General features: G+C 33.9%; 1 protein-coding gene across 1 annotated transcript in view; it reads right to left on the bottom strand.

Moving 5' to 3' along the window:
- Positions 1-24,492, bottom strand: part of ASPM (assembly factor for spindle microtubules) — a 63,427-nt gene that overhangs the window by 22,914 nt on the left and 16,021 nt on the right. Inside the window, exons 5-17 of the mRNA XM_032422359.1 lie at positions 24,154-24,300; positions 22,760-23,002; positions 22,163-22,230; positions 19,535-19,676; positions 18,844-18,974; positions 18,166-18,341; positions 15,535-15,680; positions 15,359-15,444; positions 14,673-14,894; positions 13,345-13,552; positions 13,104-13,249; positions 12,876-13,004; positions 7,675-7,869 (exon numbers count right to left, since the gene is read on the bottom strand). Coding sequence (XP_032278250.1) covers positions 7,675-7,869; positions 12,876-13,004; positions 13,104-13,249; positions 13,345-13,552; positions 14,673-14,894; positions 15,359-15,444; positions 15,535-15,680; positions 18,166-18,341; positions 18,844-18,974; positions 19,535-19,676; positions 22,163-22,230; positions 22,760-23,002; positions 24,154-24,300 — 2,039 coding nt within the window. The remainder of the gene's footprint in view (positions 1-7,674; positions 7,870-12,875; positions 13,005-13,103; positions 13,250-13,344; positions 13,553-14,672; positions 14,895-15,358; positions 15,445-15,534; positions 15,681-18,165; positions 18,342-18,843; positions 18,975-19,534; positions 19,677-22,162; positions 22,231-22,759; positions 23,003-24,153; positions 24,301-24,492) is intronic.

Raw genomic sequence — 24,492 nt, 5'->3', positions numbered from 1 at the left:
GATCGTGGGAGATAAGTTCATCCCCTCTCATCACAGTAGAGATTTAGCAGCACTGCCAGGGTCTATTAAAACTAAGTAGCTTTTACTAAAGAGCATTACATATAATTTTCTCATTTAATTCTCACAAAAACACAGTAAGTTAGCATTCTTTGTTCATCTAAAGAAAAGAAAACTTATGATGTAAAACTTTTTCCAAAGTCACATAGCCAATATCAACCAAGAGTTGATATTGGGGCCTAGATTTTAATATCTAATAAGGTGCTCTTTCTTCTCCACCATAGATATCTGTGGTAGATTGCTTTCATAGCTCCAATTCTTCATTTCTCCCTATCTCCACAATGTTTGCCATATTTTGTACTTCCTCTTACTAAAGATACAGAGTCTTTGCTTCATCTCAGCTAGGGTAGTCACAGAAAGAACACAGCATACCAGTGTAACCAAAGATTTAGCTTTCTCGCCAGAGAACCAAACAGGGCAGCCCTAAACACACCTGCAGAGTCCCAGGGAGACTGAAGAGAAGGGATAGCTCAGGAAAGCAATCCCTTAATGTTATGAATTCTTGGGTTCACCATTAAGCTGTGTACATGTGGGTCTGACAGCAGACTAGCCTTTGAGTATTGAATTAAGAAACACAACACCACCTAGGTCCCAAACTGGCCACTCGGTGACATACACATGGGACTGATACAAATATCACTGTAAACGCTTTAAAAAAGGAACTGATGTTGAAGCCATACCCATAGAAGGTTGATAAGAACTTGTGGCCTGAACCCAACAAGGCACACCACCTCATAAAACTAAAATATCCACATTCACGTAACTTTTAAAATATTCAAGATGTAATTAAAAATTACTTGGCATAAAAATAAAAGGAAAATTTCAACTTGCATAGGAAAAAACAGTCAACAGATGCCAATGAAGATGACCTAGACATTGGAATTACCTGCCAAAGACTTTAAAACAGCAGATGTAAAAATGTTCCAAAAGTTGAAACTAATGGGAGAATAGAAAGTCTCAGTAAAAACATCAAAGATACAAATAAGAACCAAATGGAAATATTAGAACTGAAAAACACAATAATCAAAAAAAAAAAAAAAAAAAAAGCCCAACTCATTGGAATGGCTCAATATAAAGATGATAAAAGAATATACTGTAAGATCAATACAAATTATCTAGGCTGAAAAAGAAAAATGATTTAAAAAAGAAATACCTCAACAAACTAAGAATAGAGAGGAACTTTCTCAATATGATAAAGAACATCTATTCAAACCTATAGCTAACATCAAACTTAACAGTGAGAAACTAGATGCTTTTCCCTTAAGATCTGGAATAATGCAAGGATGTACCCTCACCACTCCTATTCAACATATACTGAAAGTCCTGGCTACTGTATTAAGAAAAGGATATAAAAGGTATACAAGAGACAAAAATAATAAATCTTTCTTTGTCCACAGGTGACACGATCATCTATGTAGAAAATCCAAAGAAATGACAAAAAAACCTCCTGGAACTAATAAGCAATTACAGTAAATTTGTAGGATATAACACCATTAACATTATTAGCGAAAGAAGAGAAACACTTCAAAATGCATCTAAATATACACAGTATCTGTATGAGGAAAACTAAAACTCTAATGAAAGAAATCAAAGAAGATCTAATTAAATGGAGAGATACATCATGTTCATGGGTAGAAGACTCAATGTTGTCAGTTCTTCCCAACTTAATCTATAAATTCGAAGCAATCTCAATCAAAATCTTACCTAGTTACTCTGTGGATACCAGCAAACTGATTCTAAAGTTAAATGGAGAGGCAAAAGACCTAGAATAGCAAACATTATTAAAGAGGAAGAAAGCTGGAGGACCAACATTATCCAACTTCAAAACTTACTATAAAGCTATAGTGATTGAGACAGTGTGGTATTGGCAAACTAATAGACAAACAGATCACTAGAATGGAATAGGGAGCCCAGAAGTATACCCATGCAACACAGTCAATTGATCTTTAGCAAAGGAACAACAACCCAACTGAGTAGATAAAGGATAATTTTGTTTGTTTTCAAAAAATGATGCTGGAATAAGCAGACAACCATATGAAAAAAAATGAATCTAAGCACTGACTCTTTACCTTTCACAAAAATTAACTAAAATAAAGCATATATCTAAATGTAAAATGTAAAAATCATAGAATGTATAGGAGATAACAATAGAACATCTAAGTACTTTGGGTTTGGCAATGGATTTTTAGATATAATGCCAAAAGTATAATCCATGAAAGAAAAAAAACTGATGTCAGACTTCATTAAAATTAAAAAGTCTGCTCTGTGAAAAACTGTTAACAGAACAAAAAGATAAGCCACAGACTAGGAGAAAATATTTGCAAAATACATATCTGATAAAGGATTTGTATCCAAATATACAAAGAAGCCCTAAAACTCAACAAGAAATAAAAAATGGACAATAAGAATTAAAAAAATGGACGAAAGATCCAAACACATCATGAAAGAAGATAAACAGATGGTAAATAAGCATATGAAAAGATGCTCAACATCATATAGCATTAGGGAATTACAAACTGACACAATGTGATGCCAATATACATCTACTAGAATGGCTAACATCTAAAACACTGAACACCAAATGCTGGCCAGGAAGTAGAGCAACAGGAAGTCTCATTCATTGCTGATGGGAATGCAAAATGGTACAGCTACTGTGGAAAACAGTTAAGACAGTTTCTCACAAACCTAGTTTTATCATATGATCAGGCAATCCCACTCCAAGGTAACTATCCAAAGAAGCTGAAAACTTAGGTCCACAGAAAAACCTGTACACAGATGTTTATAATACCTTTATTCATAACTGCGCCAAATTAGAAGCAACCAAGATAGCCTTCAGTAGGTGAATGGATAAAAAAAAAATACTGAGGTACACCCTACAATAGAATGTTATTCAGTGATAAAAACAAGTGAGTTATCAAGCCAAAAGAAGACATAAAAGCAACTTAAGTGCACATTGCTAAGTGAGAGAAACCAATCTGAAAAGGCTACATACTGATGGATTCAAACTACAGGACATTCTGGAAAAAAACAAAACTATAGAGACAGTAAAAAATATCAGGGGTTGCCAGGAATTGTGAGGAGGGGTGGAATACAGAGGATTTTCAAGGCAGGATTTTGATCAAACACACATAATGACACCACATAAACAGTGAATCCTAATAAACTATGGACTTTAGTTAATAATAATGAATCACTATTGGTTTATAAATTGTAAAAAATGTACTACAAAAAAATAAAGCAAAGCAACAGAAATGATAAACGTCTGCATTAACAGCATAGAATATTATTCTCATCTGTTGTTTAAAATATTTATTATGATTGAAAGCAAAAATTATAACATTCTCTGATGTGATTTTAATTGATTTATGTAGATGTAGTAAGCAAGACAACTAAACATAAAAGTGGGAGATGGGGCACAAAGGGACTTAGATAGTGGTAAGTTTTCTATATTCAACTTTAAGTAATAAAATATTAATTCTAAGCGGATTAAAAGTTACATATACTATAACCCCTAGAGCAATTACCAAAAAACAAAACAAAACAAACCTGTACAAAGGGAAATAGAAAGAAAACAGACTAAAGTGTAACACTATCAAGTATTCAAAGAATTGAAAAGCCAGGAAAGGAGAAAGGGAAGAATGAAAGAATGGAAACATTCAGAAACAATAAAAAGATAGACCTAAATTCACAAATATCAATAAATGCTTGAAATATAAATAGTCTAAACCACCAATCAAAAGACAGAGATTTTCAAAACATAAAAACTAAATGCTGTCTAGATTTCATGTCCTACATAATCATGTAAGTAATTAACAAGTAAAAGGAAAGAAAAAAATATAACTTCCAGATGACAGTCAAGTCCACAACCAAGCTGGAGTAGTTATATTACAGCCAGCAAGGTAGACTTCAAAGCAAAGAAAACTATGAGGGATAAAAAAGAACATTACATAATGATAAAAGACCCAACTCACCAAGGAAACAGAACAATTTCAAATGTGCATGTGCCTAATAACAGAGCTTCAACATACATGATGATAAAAACAAAGAACTGAAGGAGAAAAACGTATCCCATTACAGTTGGGAGATCTGAACACTATTCTTTTACTGAGAGAGCAAACAGAAAATCAGTCAGGATATAAAAGAACTAAATACACATCATCAACCAAATAGATCTAACATTTAGAGAACACTTCACCCAACAACAACAGATTACATATTCTTTTTAAGTACTCAGACCATTCACCAAGACCAGGGATCAGGAAACTTTCTGTAAGAGGCCTATAGATTAGGAGAAAATAGTTGCAAATCACTGACAAAAGAATTTGTCTCCAGAATATGGAAAGAACTCTCAAACCTCATTAAGATAAGCAATTCAATTACAACAATAAGCGAAAGATTTCAACAGATACTTCACAAGGAAGATATCCTAAAGAAAATTAAGCACTTGAAAACATATACATCATTAGTGATTAGGGAAATGCAAAATAAAACCAAGATTAGATACCACTACACATCTAAAAGAACAGCTAAAAAACACTGACATCACAGTGTTGGAAGATGTGGAGCAATGAGAACTCTTATGCACTAGGGTGGGAATGAAAACTGGTATAGGCACTTTAGAAACCAATTTGCCAGTATCTTATAAAGTTAAATATACACTTACCAAATGACCCAGCAATCCCACTCATAAATATTTACCTTAAAGAAATGAGATCACCTAAACCTGGGAACAACACAAGTATCTTTTAACAGGTTAATGTATAATTAAATTGTGGTACCTCCATACAACAGAATACTACTCAGCAATGAAAACAAACTATTGATACATGCAACAACTTAAAGGAGCCTCAAAGGCATTATGCTGAGTGAAAAAAAGTGAGTCTCAAAAGGTTACATACTATATGGCTCCATTTAGGTGACATTCTCAAAAAGGCAAAACTATGGTAACAGAGAACAGAGTTATGGTCACCTAGGGCTGGGTGTGGGTGGAGGAATGACCACAAATAGCATGCAAAAGTTTTTCTGGGTGATGGAACTGTTCTGTAACCTGACTGATGTAGTGATTACACAAATATGTACAGGTGTTTAAGTTTATGGAACTGCACAACAAAAAAGGTCTATTTTACTGACTGCTAATTTAAAAATTAAAATTTTAATTAATGTTAATTAAAATTTTTTTAATCTAAATTTTTAAAAATGTATCATATAGATAAAAACAAAAATATTTAAGACCTCTTGCATCAAATCATAAAACCAAGTTAGGAGACATTTAAACAAGACCAAAATAAATAGGGAATAGATACCATGTTCAGTATTTATTAAATCTCAATCAAATTCCAACACTTTTAAACTTCAGATTCAAAATGTATATCAAAATGCAGAAGAATTAAAATAGCTAAAAACTTCTTTTAAAAAAACAAAGAAGGAGCGGGGCACCTGGGTGGCTCAGTTGGTTAAGCGTCTGCCTTCGGCTCAGGTCATGATCCCAGGGTCCTGAGATCGAGCCCCGCATCGGGCTCCCTGCTCCACAGGAAGCCTGCTTCTCCCTCTCCCACTCCCCCTGCTTGTGTTCCCTCTCTCGCTGTCTCTCTCTGTCAGATAAATAAATAAAATCTTTAAAAAAACAAACAAACAAAAAAACAAAGAAGGAGGACTTATCTACTAGTTACTCAGATTTCATGTAAAGCTAGAGTACAAGGCCCAAAGAAAGACAAAAAAGAACAATGGAACAGAAAAAAATTCTAGAAACAGAAGCACAGATATAAGAATATTTGATGTATGCTAAAGGTGGTACAGTAATGAGGCAAGGATGGTTGTTTCAGTAAATCAAATGAAACAACTGGATATCCATATATAAAAAAAGAAAAAATAGTCCCTAATACAAATCAGGAGAGATCTAAATGTGAAAGATAATACATTAAAGCTTTTAGGATATAATGTAGAAGAATATCTTCAAGGCCTTGGATTATGGTACACAAAAAAACACTAACCATAATAGAAAATTAAGAATTTTCATTTCATAAAACAGTAAATCACAGTCTAGGAGAAGGTATTTGTAACACCCAAATCCAACAAAATTCTAATAACCAGAATATTCAACACCTCTTACAAATCCACAAGAAGACAATCAGAATGAAAAATTGAAAAAAGAGACTTGAAACAGCACTTCACAAGAGAAGATTTCCAATTTAAAAAGGTGTCCAATATCATTAATTATCAAGAAAATGCAAATTAAGCCTACTCTAGGATACTACTACACAACCACCAGAATGGCTAAAATTAAACAATTTCCAAGTATTTATTTACCTGAACATGGTACATGAACACTCATAAATAGCTGGTGTGTATTACAATTGCTTTACAAACTTTTTGGCAGTATCTATGAAAACTGAAATCTATACACTCAAAAAACAAAGAATTGTACTCATAGGTATATATCAAACAGAGTGAATACATTTCACACCAAAAGGCACATTCATAGAAGCATTCATTACTCATAATAACTCACAAATGGAAAGCCAAATGTCCATCAACAATAGAAAAGATAAATAAATTACAGAATATTATAGACTGAAAGTTAAACCACAGTTACACTCAACACTGATAAATCTCACAAATTTAATAATGTAGAATAAAGAATTTACATGGTTTGAACCTAGCTACATAAAATTCAAAAAACAGGGAAGACAAAATTATAGTGTTTAAAGAAGATGTATAGAAAAAAAGTATATATTAGAATAATGGTTATGGGTGGGGGAGGGAAGGGTTAATGGATTGTGAAATGGCTTCTGAGAAGCTGACAATATTCTATTTCTTGACCTGGTAGTGGTTACATGGGTATTAACTTTGTGAAAAACTATCAGGCTCTACATATGTGTTCTGTGCAATTTTCTATGTAATATTTCACATTAAAAAAAGGTTCAAAAAAAGATAATTTATTAAATCAGAATCTTTCACTTATCAATAGTAATAGCCAGACACAAAAATTTCCAAATTTATAAAACAGATAAAATTATGGGGTAAAGCTTCAATGACATTTACATAGGGTAAATTTAAATAGTACACCTCTCTGTTGTTATTAAAATATGATCTAATAACATATAGATATAAAGAATATGTCTACTATGTAAAGTAGATATGTTAAAATTTTTTTTACTACATAGAAAACTAACATAGGCATTCTATAGATTATAGGTAATATTTTGTTATATGCCAACTAAATGTGCTATAGAGGAAAACGTGCACACATTTATCCCAAAATAAGTTTCCAGGACCCATAGTAGAGATTAAAGAAAGAGCTTGGTTGAGTCTGTGGATATATAAAGTAAAATGGTGCAGTATGTCATCATGTCCCATGGAGCATAAACCTCTAATATAAAACAAAGAAGACAGAAGAGGTAAAGAATTAGACTTCAGAGAAGAGGAGGCATTTCAATTTGTTTGAGCTTTATGCTGAATATAGTAAAGAGTTTTGGAGGTAGTAGGAAGGTATTTAATATTTGTTCAAGTACCAGAAAAATTTGAAAGCCTAAAATATAGTTGAAAACTTTATATTTTACTTTCTTCCTTAAAAATGTCATTAAAACTTTTTAAATTCAAAATACCAGGATACTATACCTGAATAACCAATGCTGATTCATTTTGAACTTTTTCTAGTTTTTCCTTTTTTAACATTAATAATTTTCTCTGTGCTAAGAGTCTTCGCCAATATTTCTGAATGGTCAATGTTGCATTAATCTCCTTTTTCAGTCGTTGTTTAGTTAGGAAAGCGATTATAGCTGATTGAATAATTCTTGCAGCTTTGTCTTGCTCCTAAAAAAAAAAAAAAAGCAAATATGAATCAAAAGCTTAATTACTTAAGTTTGTAAGAAGATCATCTATTAAATATTAATCAAATTGATCCTGAAAATAAAACATCCCCCAGACTTAAGATATGCTTCTCTTTGGCGTATAGATACTTCCAGGAATATTGAAAGGTCTGATAGGTGGACGTGCATATATATTTATATGATGGAACAAAAATTCCTAGGAATATAATCCTAAAATAAAGATCACAGACATGTTTGATTTATCACAGATCTTCAATAATCAATATAAAGGCAATTTAAATGTGGTATGTTTCTCAGATTACGGCCCAGAGAATTCATGCTTGGTTTTAAAAAAAGCAGTGGGCCATATGGAGAAATAAAAAAGAAAAAAGGAGACCCTAAAATAAACAAAATGCCTTACAATGTATTGCTTTGTAACAACTTGAACAAAAGAATTTACAAAAAGGGAGAAGCAGCAAAATATCTACTTTTAGCACAGAATACATTATGGCTTTAAGGCACAGACAATCAAGACGACAGAATATTAGGTTACGAGAAGTGGTAGCAGGACTGCTCGATAGCATAAGTGGCCGAAGAAGAGCTACCTGCCCTGGGAGCACTACAGGCTGGTACCCTACATATCTCTATTTCTGTTACTTCTAATAATGAATTACCAGCAAAAACAACATAGGTCAAATACTTACTAGGCTTCAGACACCATTCTAAACACTTCATGAATGCCCACACAACCATAAGAACAGATGAACAGGTAACACTTTTATGACTATGGGGAAACTGAGACAGAGAAGTCAAGTAGACTGTCAGTCCACTGGTAGGATAACCAGTGCTGGAACTACGCAATCACTTTGCCACACTCTCCAAGGCCAGACTTATCATTTCAGTTATCTGAATTGGAAACTAGAATATAAGTTACTCCCTTTGGTGGAAAGAACAATGTATAGCATGTCTGATAACCCTTTATGTAGCTATTCGGGACAGCTCACCATCCAAGGATGGGCTCTACACAGACATTAGATTCTAATTATTAATTAATTATAATCAGGTGTTGGTATCTATGGGTGGAAACTGCACAGTATGGGAACACATTCAACTATGGAAGGGATCAAACAGCCACTCTAAGAAAGGAAAAATGTAGTTAATGGATTGAAACAAATACTAAGAAATGGTTAGAGTTATATATTAGGTCACTCCTAAGTGAAAGAAGACTAGACAATTCTAAAATTGGGCTGAGGAATTATGTCCAACAAATTGATGAAGCCATCTAACATCACCGTCACTGCCCCTGTGAAGCATATGGCCTTTAAGACTGCAGATACCCAAATTAAAAGCATCCCCCCTCCCACCCACAATTTCAAAACATATTTCAAAGCTACAATAATGCCTGTGGTACTAGCATAAAGACAGGCATACAGACCAATGGCATAGAATAGAAAGCCCAGAAATACACCCTCATATACATGGATAAATGATCTTTGACAAGGGTGTCAAGAGTGATCAATGGGAAAAGAACAGTTTCTATAACAAATGCTGCTGGAAAACTAGACAATCACATACAAAAGAAAGAAGCTGGACCCTTTTCTTGTACCATATACATAATTAACTCCAGATGGATTAAAGTCCTAAATGTAAGATACAAAACTATAAAACTACTTACAGAAAACATAGAGAAAAATCTCATATTTAGCAATGATTTATTGGACGACACCAAAAGCACAAGCAACAAAAGCAAACAGACAAATGAGATTACATCAAAAACTTAAAAAAAAATTTGTTCAGCAAAGAACACAATTAACAAAGTGAAAATTTAATCTACAGAATGAGAAAAAAAATCTGCAAATCATATATCTAATAAGGGAACTTCTAGAATATATAAAGAACTCCTATAACTCAACAATAAAAAAAAAATCAAATAACCTGATCTAAAAATGGACAAAGGAATAGACATTTCTCCAAAGATGACATACAAATGGCTGACACACAAATGAAAAGATGCTCAACAACACTAATTGTCAGAGAAATGCAAATCAAAACCACACTGAGGTATCTCCGCACTATTAACAAGTATTAGCAGGGACGTGGAGAAGCTGGAATCTTTGTGCACTACTGGTGGGATTGTAAAATGCGACGAATAGTGACCAATTTGGAAAATAGTATGGCAGTTCCTCAAAAAAATTAAAAAATGAAACTACCGTGTATGATCCAGCAATCCCACTTCCGGGTATATATTCAAAAGAACTGAAAGCAGGGTCTCAAAGAGATACACCCATGTTCACAGCAGCATTATTCACAAGAGCCCATAGGTGGAGATAACCTAAATGCCCACAGAAAGATGAACGGATAAACTAAATGTGCTATTTACATACAATGGAATACTATGCTGACTGAAAAATGAAGGAAATTCTTCCACATGCTACAACATGGATGAACCTTGAGGACACATGCTAAGTGAAATAAGCCAGTCACAAAAGGACAAATATTGCATGATTTCACTTATATGAGGTATCTAAAATGGTCAAATTGATAGAAATAGAAAGTAGAATGGTGGTTTCCAGGGCTAGGAGGAAGGGGAAATGGGGAGTTATTTAAGGAGCACAATTTCAGGTTTGCAAGTTAAAAAATTTCTGAAAATTTGTTTCACAGTAATGTGAATATATTAACACTACTGAACTGTAGACTTAAAAAGAGTTAAGATGGTAAATTTTATGATGTGCTCTTTACCACGATTAAACAAAAACTGGGTTAAAAAAAAAAAGCATTTCCTATTAGCTTAAAAAAAATAGTCAAAAGTTGCATTTGAGTCGAAAGTTCTAAGGGCAAGGGGCACTCCTAGATACAGTAGGCTAAGGTAAGTTGACACTTACCTGTTTGTAGACCATCTCAATCTCAAGCAAATTAAAATGGAACAATTTTATGTGACATTAGAGAAGCCACAGATGGAAAATAGACAAATCCAAAGAGGCAAATGTACTACAAAAACTAGCAACTGTTTGAAAACTTATATAAACTGATGGTAAAAATTCCAATCCTGGAAGTCACTGTTTCTTCTCTAAATCAGACTGCATGTCATCATTTTTAATTCTATACTGTTGTTAAGCCAACCTATTACAAGGTTGTTTTATTTTACCTTGCATATGGGCCACATACAGGGATTTACTTTGCTTTACAGTTTATGCCTACTCTTTGACAGGAAGAACTAAAAGGTAGAATGTGTCAGGTACCCTTGGATAATCCTGCTTCATTCATTAGGTAATTAGGCCACTGGTCATTTTTCACTTGTCACTACAAGAACTTGAGCCAGTCTATTCTCAATGGATAGTTTATATGAAGTATAAAAATGACATGAAAATACAACACCTGAAAAATTAGCTATCCCAAGGTAATATTTATATGTTTATTAGCTTATAATATTTCTATGAGAATATACAGGGGACCTACTGCTTAATGTTCCAAATAGCAAATGAAAAGACGTAATTGGATGCTAGTGTAATTGTATAAGAGATGGAGCATGGTCGCTTGGAGAAAGGAGAGAACCAGTGGTCTTCAAAAAACAGGGAAATTTCTACTACCTAGATCGGAAAAATTTCTACTTCCTAAATCAGGAAAAGGGATCTCACCAGCAAAGAGCTAATAAGAAATCTTTCTAGTTTATATCTTATTAGTATAAGGTCGTCTTGAGCAGAAAATAAAGCAGATTTCATTTACTACCCCCCCCAATTCTGATAAATATCTGTTTCATGGGATTTTAAATCTCTCAATGTCATATAAACAGAATTAGTGAAATAATTTGAGGACCAGCCAGGAAAGAGTCTTTGCTGAAAACTCTCCTAAAGCAATTTTCCTATAAGCTTCCAGAAGTACAAAGTTATCCTCTAAGGAATATGTGGGCAAGGAGGCAGATTCTGAGAAGATAAGGGGCAAAAGAAGGCACAAAGAATATATACGGTAGCAGAAAAGACCATTTGTGAGTATCAGCCAGTTCTAGCCAGTACTGCCTAGTTCCCAGAAGTTATTACCAAGAGTTTGAGTGGGTAAGAGCAAATTATTTCAATTAGCGTTATTTCCGAGTCTGATAAACTATGACAAAATACATGGTATGTTTAAGAGTTGCCAAAATGTAGCTGTTTTGTAGTTATTAAGAACTCTATCATAAATGCACAGTAACTCAAAACTGAGGAGGAGTATAAGGTGGAAAGTATTTCTGAAATATCTGATAAATTTATCAAGCATGGATGCTTATTTTGTTTGATTTTCCAAATAAGTGAATACAGGATCATTATAGGGGTAGGGAGAAAAAAGCATTAGAATAGTTTGTTCAACTTGATCAAGGAGACCATTTCACAGATGGTTAAAAATTGCATTTTTCTCAGAATTAAAAAAAAAAAGCTTACATTAACGTAAAATTTTATACTGTTGGGGTCACAAAAGGAAACAAAAAATAACATCACTATCCCTGTGCCCAGGTCCCAGACATTTTGAGAAATAAAACAATAGAAACCAAATTCCACATTTAAACTAATAAAGGATACACTGGAAAACAGTTTCATGACAGACAAAATGAGCTGGCTAACTGAACTGCAAAATCGGACACTGACACCCAGCCTCAAGGGGCTCCAGCGGCAAGATCAAGCCTCCCAGAACACCGCGTGAAAAATTCATGGAAAACTGCTCCCAGAGATAGGTTAGATTCCACGAAGAAGAAAAGAGCTGAGTCAGGTATCCTCAGTTCATTTTGACAAATTTACAAAGGGGGTAAGTTATTCTACTTCCCCTAGAGCAAGCGAGAGGACAGTGGTTGGAAGATACACCCAGTGAAGGAAACATCAGGAGTTAGGGAGAAATACCCATCCCTAACTCAAAACACACACAATTATTAAAATTATGTCAATAACTTCATACATCAGTAAAATGTAAAAATCACATCGGGAATCAATCAACTGGTATTTTGTGAAGTACAATTCACATTGTAGTGTTTTCATTTTGGGGGAGTACCTGTTGGCGTTTTAGATCTGTTTTTAGTTTGTATTTTCTCCAAGTTGTCTGTATAAGTCTAGCAGCTCTTGCTTCTTTACAAAGATCCAAAAGCCTTGCACAAAGAAATGACAAATAAGTGATAACCACCTAAGAGAAAACAGAAGAGATGAAAACAGAAGTTTGACAGAGAATATGCATCTTACTGTCACCTTCTGAGACTCTTGTTATTAGTTGAGAAACTCTTACCTTTTCGTCAGGAATTGTATTGGACATATCTGAATGATTAATCATAGCAGGTATTCCACCAAGGTCTCTAACTGCAGACCTAACCAATTGAAAATTTTTCTTTTCATTTTCTAGAAGTTCTTTGTATAGTTCTGAAGTGTTTTCTACTATGTAAATAAAAAAAGAGATTAGACAGCTCCAGTCAAAAATCTGATGTGACAAAGAAAACACTTGAAAAGTTAATCAGGCAAAAGGGACTAACCATGATCAAATGCTCTGAGAGACAAATCCAGAGAACTTCCATCAGATTCAGATGATGAATTTAACACCACCGAACCAGTTTGTGTGCATTCTACGGTTTGAGTAGTACGCTGACATATAGCATCAAAAGGCACGTAGTAAGGATGGTAGTGATGGATCAGGTAACATAATACACGGCCATCTGAGAAAGACACTGTAAAATTCTCCACCTGATTGGAAATTGCAGAAAAATGATTAACTGTATTTAGACAGTAATATGGATATTAATGGTTTTGTAGTCCGTATTTCCTTTTAATAGCTATGAAAATCACATTAGTGGCTAATAGTACCTAGGATAACATTGCATTTATAGCCAAATTCTCATTTATAAAATACTCTTTCAAAAACAGAATTTGATTATTGTGCTAGGAGAAATAGGGTCTCTCAAAAAATTCATGTCCTTCCTAGGACCTCAAAATATCACATTATTTGGATATAGGGCCATTACAGGTTTAATTTTCACAGTGGAGTAGGGTAGATTCATTCTAATCCAATGTCCGGTAGCCTTATATGGAGAGAGACACAGAGACAGACACACAGGAAGATGTTATGTGAGGACAGAGGCAGAGATTGGAGTAAAGTATCTATAAGCCAAGGAATGCCAAGGACTGCCAGCAACACCAGAAGTTAAGAGAAAGGTATGGAACACATTCTCCCCTAGAGCCTTCAGTAGCTCTCTGGTATTTAGTGAAAACACAGAAGATCATCCATATATCTGACAAATTTTCTACTAACAATATTGTTCAAGGTGTTAACAGTTTACTATATTTAGTAACATGTACTCTATCATTTTTCTGGCTTCATATTCTCTACCAATATTTTATTCATTTTCACATATTTACATTTAAAGGTACCCTTCATAAAGAAATACAGTATCAATCTAACAAATGATTACAAAACACTCAACTTAGATTTTTTTTCCTCCTCCTTGTACCCAGTGGTCTGGTTCTCTATTGTCCCCTTCTGCATGGTGAGTTTATTTGCATTTATCTTTAAGATAAGGGTGTGATCCTTAGGTGCCCCACTCTATACAAATGTCTCTTATTGAGACTCCTGACTAGGGCATTTTTTCTTTCTTAGTAATACATAAAAAGATTGTTCATTCTACAATTGTTGACAGATTAGATAAAATACAGTATGTGAAAACACCCTCACTCATTTGAGGAAAAGTTTGCTTATATATAAACTACATTATTTAAGAAATGCAATAAAATATTTTATGAATAAAGTTTGACTTTAACCAAAATGTACTTAAAGATAGTGAGCTAAAACAAAAACAAAGAAACTTACTTTTTTATTATAGAAAGCACAAACAGCATTTACCCACTCCATCAACAGCTTTATGCTTTCACTATATTGTTCAAAGGAACCACTATTTCTTTTGTCTTTTTTCTTATTGATAATAGCATCAGAATGGCATGATCGTGCAGACATTGTTTTCTTCATACTCTGTGTGTGTTTTAAAAAGTCAATTTCTTCTTTTAACTGATCTAAATTAAGGGAAATATCCACCTGAAACACACACAAAAAAGGATAAATATCTTTATGTTTTTCATATATCATTTTTAACCCATAGAAGTTAGTCACTGTCATCGCTGTCTTCTTCTTCTTCTTTTTTTTTTTTTAAAGGCAAACATAGTTCATGCAGAAGTGATAGAATGCATAGCGGCTAATGTATAGTGTGTCATGTGTAAGATTTGGGGTCACACAAGCCTGGGTTCTAATCTCATCGCTGCATCCTATAATGCTATAGCTTCTAGCTTCAGTTTCCTTACCTATGAAGCAGTGATAACACCTACCTTACAGGGGTGTTGTGAAGATTAAATTGGAATATATATAAAGCAATTACCCCAGTTCCTGGGACAGAATAAACCCCAGTAAGGAACAGTTATTGTTAGTCTATTTGATGAAAAATGCTTTTATAAATCAATACTAAAATTTGATAAAAAGTGTAAAATTTACCAAATGTACAATACCTGAAAAGCAAATGCTATTTTCCAAAGTAATGCAAGAGTTTTTTCTCTGTGCCTATCCACAATATCCTTAGATAGGATTGTATTTCCTGTAAATGAAAAGACAATCTGTTAGCACAATATACGTACATATCAATTTTTGGTGAGAAGAAAAAGTTTTATCTTTACTCAATTTTTACCATGCTCATCATTTAACTGAATTCCTTGTGATCTAAGAATTTGAAGAACAATGTCAACATTGTGCATCTTTTGAAGACGACTTATTGCAGGAATCCTGAGTTTCTTTGAGAGATTCCAGTCCCGTGTGAGAAGTTCCATGATTCGCCTAACAATAAAGGAATTTTCAGATGACACTGTCATATAAAAACATATATGAAAAGCTCCCTGCATCAAAAGGTGGGGCTCAAACCAGGCCCCAAAATATCATAAATATTCTGCCTTTACCCTCCCCACACTGAGACAGTAAGGATCTGCCAATGTATGATTGTCCTTATCATGTGAAGAAATAAACTTAACTTTCCTTTAAAAAACAAACAAAAAATGCAAGATGAACTTTATTTAAATACAGTTATCACCCACATAAATCCCCTAATTTAAAGGATTTTAGGTGAAAAAGATCCCAAAAAACTAACTGAAAACTGTTGCTCCATAATTGGCAAATAAGAGTCATTTCTCATTTTAAGCCTGCGGTTTGAGGTCTATGAACAGAATGTAAGAAAAAAAGATGAGACATACACAAATGCACACATGAACAAATTAACAGAGTTCTATAGGAAAAAAGAAAAGGAAAGGAAGGGAGAAAGTATATTTATGGAGGGGCTACTGTATTCTACACACCAAGCAAGTACTTTCTTTTCTTATTTTAGTCCTCATAGTGAGTCCCACAGTCAGGCATTATTATCCCATTTTTTTTGCAGATGAAGAAACCAAAGCCCAGAGAAATTTAGTAAACTGCCTATAGTCACACAGTTACTAACAGTCACACAGTTAGTAGTATGGACTAAAACTCAGATTTAACAGATTCAAAAGCCATTCTGTTATATCTGTACCAGATTATTGTAAAAATATTTGAGCACCTACCTTAAAAAGACATATATACTACAACTTAAATTCAAACGCCTAATATCATCTAGGTCACTAGTATTTTATCTACTAGACAATAATCGATATTTCTACAGAAAAAGCAAACCCCAATGGATTATTGTAGATAGCTAAAATTTGGCAGAATTGTTTACAGAACTAAAATTTGGCAGAACTGTTTATATAACCATAATTTCTGAAGGTTAGAAAGTCACTTAAGATCATTCCAAGCTAACCACCCAACTGACATATGAAGTATTTCTGCAACAGGTAGACCAACCTGTTACCTATTGGCATTAGTGGACTAACCATTCTTAAGCATTCTCAAATGACCTTGAAGATCCAGGATCATTTTGCTGACACTGAAGTAAGCAGAAATCTAGTATGCAAAATCAAGTCTCTTAACTAGTTAGAATTCCTGACCAACTAAAAAGCATCAACATCCAACACTGCTAAATCCTTAGTAACTATCCTAAAAGCCTAAAAAATGTCTTCCATTGTGGAAAATAGCACTGAACATAAAACCAATCACTGCCCCCCCCTTGGAAAGTGGAGAAAGTCTAAAAATGTGAATTCCTATTGGCCAGAAACAGATGTAGTGGCTTGGATTTATGAAATGAACAAATTAAACAAATATAAAAATAACATATGAAACATTTTCAGCAAATGCTCTAGCCTATATGGAAACTGCTCAAGTGAGAAATAGTTACAGTAAGGTTCAAAAGACTATTACCTTGTTGTGAGAACATATAATCAGAAAAGAATGTTCATGGAAATTCAATTTAGAAGGAAGCAAGTGACATGTATGTTGTTTTTGAAGAACTAGGGATTCATAAAGATCCAGAGATCTCTTCCTCACAAATGTCAAATGTAATATCAACTGGAGAGTTTCCTAGAAACAAGACAAATGTCCCCCATGCAGATATCCTGAAGAGGCCAACTGCAGTACTGTACTGTGCTCATGGTCACTCCTTCCACAGCAGGAACTGGTAATTCACTGGACTCATACAAAAGCCAATTTTGAGGATTTTAGTTTGTTACCGAGAAATATTATATGATTTGAAGCCAGACATCCTGAATTTATGTCCCAATACCATGGTATAAAACTTGGTATAAAACTGTTACTTCTCATGTTTAAAACAAGGTTAATAATACTACTAGAATTGGTTCCAAGTAATAACAGTACTTATGAAACCCTGTCAACATAATGTGTTACTTAAATGTTTGAATTTTAATTAGTTCCATGCTTGTCCCAACTTCTATTCTGGGGCATCACTGGTCACTACTCACAGACCCTCGTCACTGTCATCATGAAAAAAAAATGTGCATAGGCGACAAGGTTTCTGGACCTAAAATTGACACCATTTTACAAAAGTGTTGCAGATACTTATTCCAATCTTTTTTACCCTAAAAAGAATTTATTGCATCACATGAAAGAGCAAGAAAGAGGGGGCACCTGAGTGGCTCAGTTGGTTAAGTGTCCAACTCTTGATTTCGGCTCATTTCATGATCTCAGGGTTGCGGGACTGAGCCCCATGTTGGGCTCTGTGCTCAGCAGAGAGTTTGCATGAGGATTCTCTTGCTCCCTCGACCCCTCCCCCAACTCTCTCTCTAAAATAAATTAATTAATTAAAAAAGAAAGAAAGACTATGTAAGTACAGAAAAAAAGTGTTTTCCAGAAAATTTTAGTCTATTCCATTAAGTAAAATATTTCTATTTCTTATACTTACACAAGACGCACCCCACATTGCAAGTCTACAGCAAGATTTGTAACAGCAAAATCAAATTCATCAAATGGTGTCTGAACATGGTGAACAGGTAATCCCAATAAGCTAAGGTGACGGGAAAGGTCACCTTCACCACTTAGGAAGTCTCGTGAAAAAGCCAGAAGAATGTCTTTACTAGTCTGTGGAGAAACAAGTTGCAGGTATTAAATCCCAAAATTGTAATTTTGTTTACAATAACAACAAATTCTTATCTTGTGCATATAGAAATGAGGTAAAATTAATGGTAGCATAACAAAAGTCAGTTTCATATCATATGGTAATAATGTACATCTATTTCCAATTTAAGGCCTTTTAAAAAATTGCTCATAATTAATAACAGACTCCAAAAATCAGAATTCATTTGATAATATGCTAAATTAGGAAAGAAATTTCCCCTCCAGTTAATTCCTCAGAGTTCTCAAATCAACAAAACTTAATAGGGTTGTGTGCTGGTGAAAGGTCAACCAATAAGTTAGGCAGGGTTAGAACCACTAATAAAACAGACTAGATAGGTATTCCTATCCTATTCCACTCCAGAGTACTCTTCTTTGGGAAACTTAGAAGTTTTTAAAGAGAAAATATACAATAAAAACAAGTCAAAGTCTTAAATGTGAAATATAAAAGAGAAAATGAACACTATACCTTGAATTCAGCATCTTTACAGAAGAGACAAGGGTCATGATCAATAAGTTTGGATATTTTGGCATAATCAAGGAAACAAACCAACAGCAATAACTTTTTCAATGTAAACTTAGACAAAGCTTCTTCATGACCTTAAGTAAAAGTACAAAAAAGCATAGCAAGTTAATCTGTGAAAGACAAGTTTCACCTTAAAATATGATAACATACTAACAAAGAAAAGTAATAATAAGCACAAATAGAACACTATGTGCCTTTCTTAGTGCTTTAAATGTATGAAATTCATGTAATACTCATAAAACTGTATGCTTCTAATATTTCCAGCTCATGGAGGAGAAAGCACAGACACAGAGATATCAAGTGATTTAGTCTGTCTCATGCAACAAATTTTTAATAAGCACCTACTCTATGCCGGTGGCATCCTAGATGCCACATTTATAGTAACAAGCTAAAAGAAATATGATCTCCACAGGGCTTACAGCCTACTTGTGAGGAGAGGGTGGGTAGAGACAACAAAAAGGTAAAAATAATTACAGTGATGGAGGAAGTGATGGGGAATGATGTGTGTAAAGAAAGGGAGAATATTTATACTGGCATCTCTAAGAAGGTAAAATTTAAACAGAGACCAGAAAGAATAAGAAGAAGCCATTTATGCATAGTGTGGAAAGAATGCAGTGGAGGCAGAACTACTCACCATCTCTATATAGATGAGGAACGGTGGGGTGTCTATACTCAGCGGCTATATCAGGATTCCAAAGTAAGCGATTCAGAATAAACACAGCCAACCCCATGACATCACTGTTGTCTTCCAAAGATAGAAGTTCTCCAAAAATTGTCTGAAAAGAAATTAAAGTCAAGACTACGTGACCTTTAAGAAGCAAAAGGATACAACAAGGGGAGAGCAAACTACAATCTTCTAAGGATTTGGCAATGTTCTATTTTCTAAGTAGTATGGAAATAACATGGATATTTGCTAAATAACCTCTTTAAACTCTATATGCTTTGTGCATTCTTTAGTGTATATGGTGTACGATGAAAAAAGGCAAACGCTCAGGACTAAGATAGATTCTTAAAAATCATCTGACAAACCATATTTACATTTTAATTTTTTCCTTCAAAGAACTATCAAATGTAGGCATGTTGTTCAAATTCAATTTTAATTATCCTACTAAGTATATCATGAAGGTACAACAGAAACTTAAATATTAAAAGTTTTCTAATAGTTAACGGGTAGAAACCCATCTGCAAATAATCTAAAATGATAATTTGGGAAGTTCAGATCTGTTTATAATTGATTTTTAAAAATTTGTTTATTATGTTCAGTTAGCCACCGTATAGTACGTTATTAGTTTTTGACGTAGTGCTCAATGATTCATTAATTGCGTATATCATAATTGATTTAAATATGAAATTTAACATCAATATGCTTATTACTGATTTTTTTTTTTTAAAGATTTTATTTATTTATTTGACAGAGAGAGACACAACGAGAGAGGGAACATAAGCAAGGGGAGTGGGAGAGGGAGAAGCAGGCTTCCCACCAAGCAGGGAGCCCGATGCAGGGCTCGATCCCAGGACCCTGGGATCATGACCTGAGCCGAAGGCAGACGCTTAACAACTGAGCCACCTAGGCGCCCCATTATTAATGATTTTTAAAGCAATTAGAAAAAACTAAAACCATATCAAATTATATTTTATAACTTTACATTGACCAAACGTAGAGATAAAAGCATGGAAAATATATGCCAAAATAGAAAAACTTTATCTTTATTTACTAATTTTTTTGCCTTTGATGTTTTCTTAAAATCCTCAAAGGTCATGACCACCACCAGAACCTTAAGGTGTTCATAGTTACTCATCCCTCCTTTCCATCTAAAAGGATTATACATTCCCACCAACCAACATGGACTTGCTGTGTCTCTTGTGGGAGGATAATATTCCTACCTCATTTGTGTTTGGCCAGATAATGTGCTCTGGTCAGTGGAATATGGATGGAAGCGACATATACTACATCTAAGCAGAAGTTTTATTTTTTATTTATTTTTAAAGACTTTATTTATTTATTTGAGAGAGAGAGAGAGAGACAGCGAGACAGATAGCAGAAGCCGGGGAGGGAGAGGCAGAGGGAGAAGCAGACTTTCTGCTGAGCAGGGAACCTGAGGCGGGACTCGATCCCAGGACCCCGAGATCACGACCTGAGCCGAAGGCAGACACTTAAACAACTGAACCACCCAGGCACTCCCAAGCAGAAGTTTTAAAAGGAATTACAAATTTCATACTAACTCTCTTGCTTTTTACCTTGGCCCAAATAGAGGGGTTCTACTCCAATTAAGGTTCTAGAATTATTTGACATGTGAAAGCAGAGCCAGTTGATATGTAATTTTCTGATTAACAAAAAGCATACTAAATTGAAATAAGAAAACTTAGCAATGATACTATCAAACTGTGTGACCTCAGTAAGCTTATCATTTGTTCTCTTTGGGCCTCAATTTCTTGATAAATAAAAGCCAAATTATTGTTAACAATTCCTTTCAGTACCAAAGATCATTCTATTCTAACACCTGGAATAAGCTGAAGAATAGAATATCCTACATGACAATGGCAAAAAGCCTAAAGAAAATGTAAAAGTATACTAGTAAAAGATGAAAGAAAACTGGAAACATAGAGCATTTTTAAAATAGAATCATATCTTTAATAGTCAACTACTAATGTCTTTTTCATTCAGTTAGTTTAAAACTCTAAGTATTACTGAGCCATGCGCTAAGTGAAAAACTCAAATTTGACAACATTTTTCTGAGAAGTGTTGCATCAAAATGGTTACAAGTTTAGGCTCTGGCGTCAGATGGGTATAGATTCAAATCCTGACTAATAACTGGCATAAAGCATGTCACTTAAAATCTAAGCTTCAGTTTTGTCAGTGAAGTAGAAATAATAAAACATACCTCACTGGGATTTGAAGAGGTTTAAATTAGAAAATATATTTAAAACAGCCAAGTATATCATCTGTAAAAGCTCAAAAAGGAGCTTACAATACTTATGATATCCAGTACCAAATTATATATATTTAAGAAAACAGGAAAATTACTATGTGATGATATGGCAATAATATATACTGGCAAGATCTAATTACCTACTAAATATTTATTAAAGGACCTTAAATTTTATACTGAAAGACCAATGAAGCTAACAAAATGACTTTATAAGTGAAACCATATTTTATTAAAAAATCTATTAAAAATACATAATAAGTCTACTAAAGGTATATATAAAAAAAGTATATAATAAAAAATATAAAATTTTAAAAATTGAAGCATATACTTACCTCTAGGCCGATTCGTAGCCATAAAGGATTATATGACAACAGCCAATTCAGGACTTTTTGCCGTTCTCCTGAAATGCATGTGAAAAGCAAGTAAGCTCAGACCACTAATCAAATAGAGACAATAAACAAAATTTTATGGAGAGAAATCAGTGGAAAATAGGGATAATCACTTATATGAAATCAGTTAATTTAAATACATGCCATTCTTAAATATATATGATCATATTAAAGTACATGAGATTTTAGGCAGCGAAGTCAAATCATGTATATATTTGACTCTGAAATATAAAATCTTGAGTGTTTTTAAAGAATTAATCTCAAGTGGTGCCTGGGTGGCTCAGTCAGTTAAACATCTGACTTGATTTTCGCTCAGGTCATGATTTCAGGGTCCTGGGATCAGCCCTGCATCAGGCTCTGCACTCAGTGGGGGGTCTGCTTGAGGATTCTCTCTCTCCCTCCCCCCTCTCTCTCTGGCCCTCCCCCCACTCATGTACATGCATGCTCTCTCTCTCTCAAATAAATAAATCTTTAAAAAATATAAATAATCACATCTTTAGATATAAAGAATCTTTATAAAGATTTCTATAATCTTCTTACCCACATCTTTCCAGAGGTGTCTATCTTTTCTAACAATTAACCGCCTAGCTTCAATTTCAATTTCAAGCTTCTTAATAGCTTTAACCATTTTTTCAGAAGTAAATAAGCGACATGCTGCACGACGTAATCTATTCAACCTGCACCGAGCAGTATAAGCTCTGAGAGACATTTCATCTTTTGTAGGAGCTCTAAGAACACTGATTTTATGTTGACTCTCCACTCCCAAAAGAGTAGCAGCATTTACTGGGCAAAAACAAAAGGAAGAATGTTTCTGGTTAAACAATATATACAGATGTCCTTAAATCCAGCAATAAATGCAAATTTAAGATGGCCAAAACAGGGTCTATTCTCCGCCCCTTCCAAGCTTGCTCTTTTCTTTCCTATCTCAAAATATGGGTGTCACCATTCACTCAGTACCCTAGGCCATTCTATCATTGCAACTTGGGGCTCTACCTGCAAAATGGATCTCAAGTCTAACCACTTCTCACAACCTCTACCACTATTACCCAAGTTCACATACTATCATCTCTAATCTACGCTAATGAAATAGTCTCCCAACTAGTTTCTCTGTTTCCATCCTTTTTAATAAATTAAAAAAAATAAGTCTCTAAAGAATGTGACTTTAAAAAATCAATTAAATTTTGAAATGCAACTTGAATTTTTATAAAACATATTTTCTCTCAAGAAGAAAACTAAAAATCAGGCTGTGTTTACTTTTGGAGAAAAAAGAAAAGCTGCCTTAGAGATTGTCTTGCCAAAGGGCCTTTTAATGTAAACATGCTATACAGTATTCTCTAACAAATACAGACAGGCCTCTGAACACTGCAACAAAGGAGAAACTATGTTTCCTTAGCTTGAGTCGAACTGATCCTGTAATTTCTATGCAAGAGTGTCACAAGTGAAGTTTCCTTCTCTCTCAGGAAAAAAGCCTTCAGAGGTCTGAAGGACAGCATGTTTCCATCTTGTTCTACACCTGAGTCTCCTCTTTTCCAGAACATGCACTGAGATGTTTGCCATAGAAGACTGTTAGATTTATTCACCAGGACATTATACTTTATTAATGTGGTGAAGAGTGAATTGGATTTCTTAGTAGCCATGTTTCACTCTTAACTCAGACTGAATCTATATTAAAATAAAACTCATTCCCCTGAAAGGCTGGAATTGCATTGGCTGATGAACAAGAATGGAAAGCAAAAGGAAAAAGCAAAGTTTAGTACCTTTAGTAAAGAATTCCCTACAAATTCTCACCTACACAATCTTTAGCATTCATGTCAATGAATTAGTGAACCATGCCATTAACTATAATATATATGCATAATTAAAAAATGACAATTCATATTAAGAACTGTTAAAACAAGAGCATTATTTAATTTAAACATTAATTTAATGTTTACCTTCAGAAATATTTGTTTTTACAGTGAAGTCATCAGGAGTTAATATAAAATTTAGCCACCAAGTAAAGCCCTGCTCCTGCTTTTCCTTCCAGCGTTCATCATAAAACATGTTTTTTGCAGCAAACGGCATTGGGTGTCTAGGAATATCTAAGAATACAGTTGGTTTATTGTGTAAGAAATTCTCTTTTAAATTATCATGCAATATATAGCAAAAGACCATTTTTTACTAGCAAAACCACCTTTAAAACACTGAACAATATTTGCTTTTCCACTACTTGCTAAAAACAGTTGAAAAGGTTTTAGGTATAAAATATAATCAAAGTTAGAAGGAAAAAAGTA

Source organism: Phoca vitulina, unplaced genomic scaffold (genome assembly GCF_004348235.1).
Source record: "Phoca vitulina isolate PV1807 unplaced genomic scaffold, GSC_HSeal_1.0 scaffold26, whole genome shotgun sequence".
In the NCBI taxonomy this organism is placed as follows: domain Eukaryota; kingdom Metazoa; phylum Chordata; class Mammalia; order Carnivora; family Phocidae; genus Phoca; species Phoca vitulina.
Note: the sequence above shows the minus strand (reverse complement) of the source record. Positions and strands in the feature narration are given on the sequence as shown.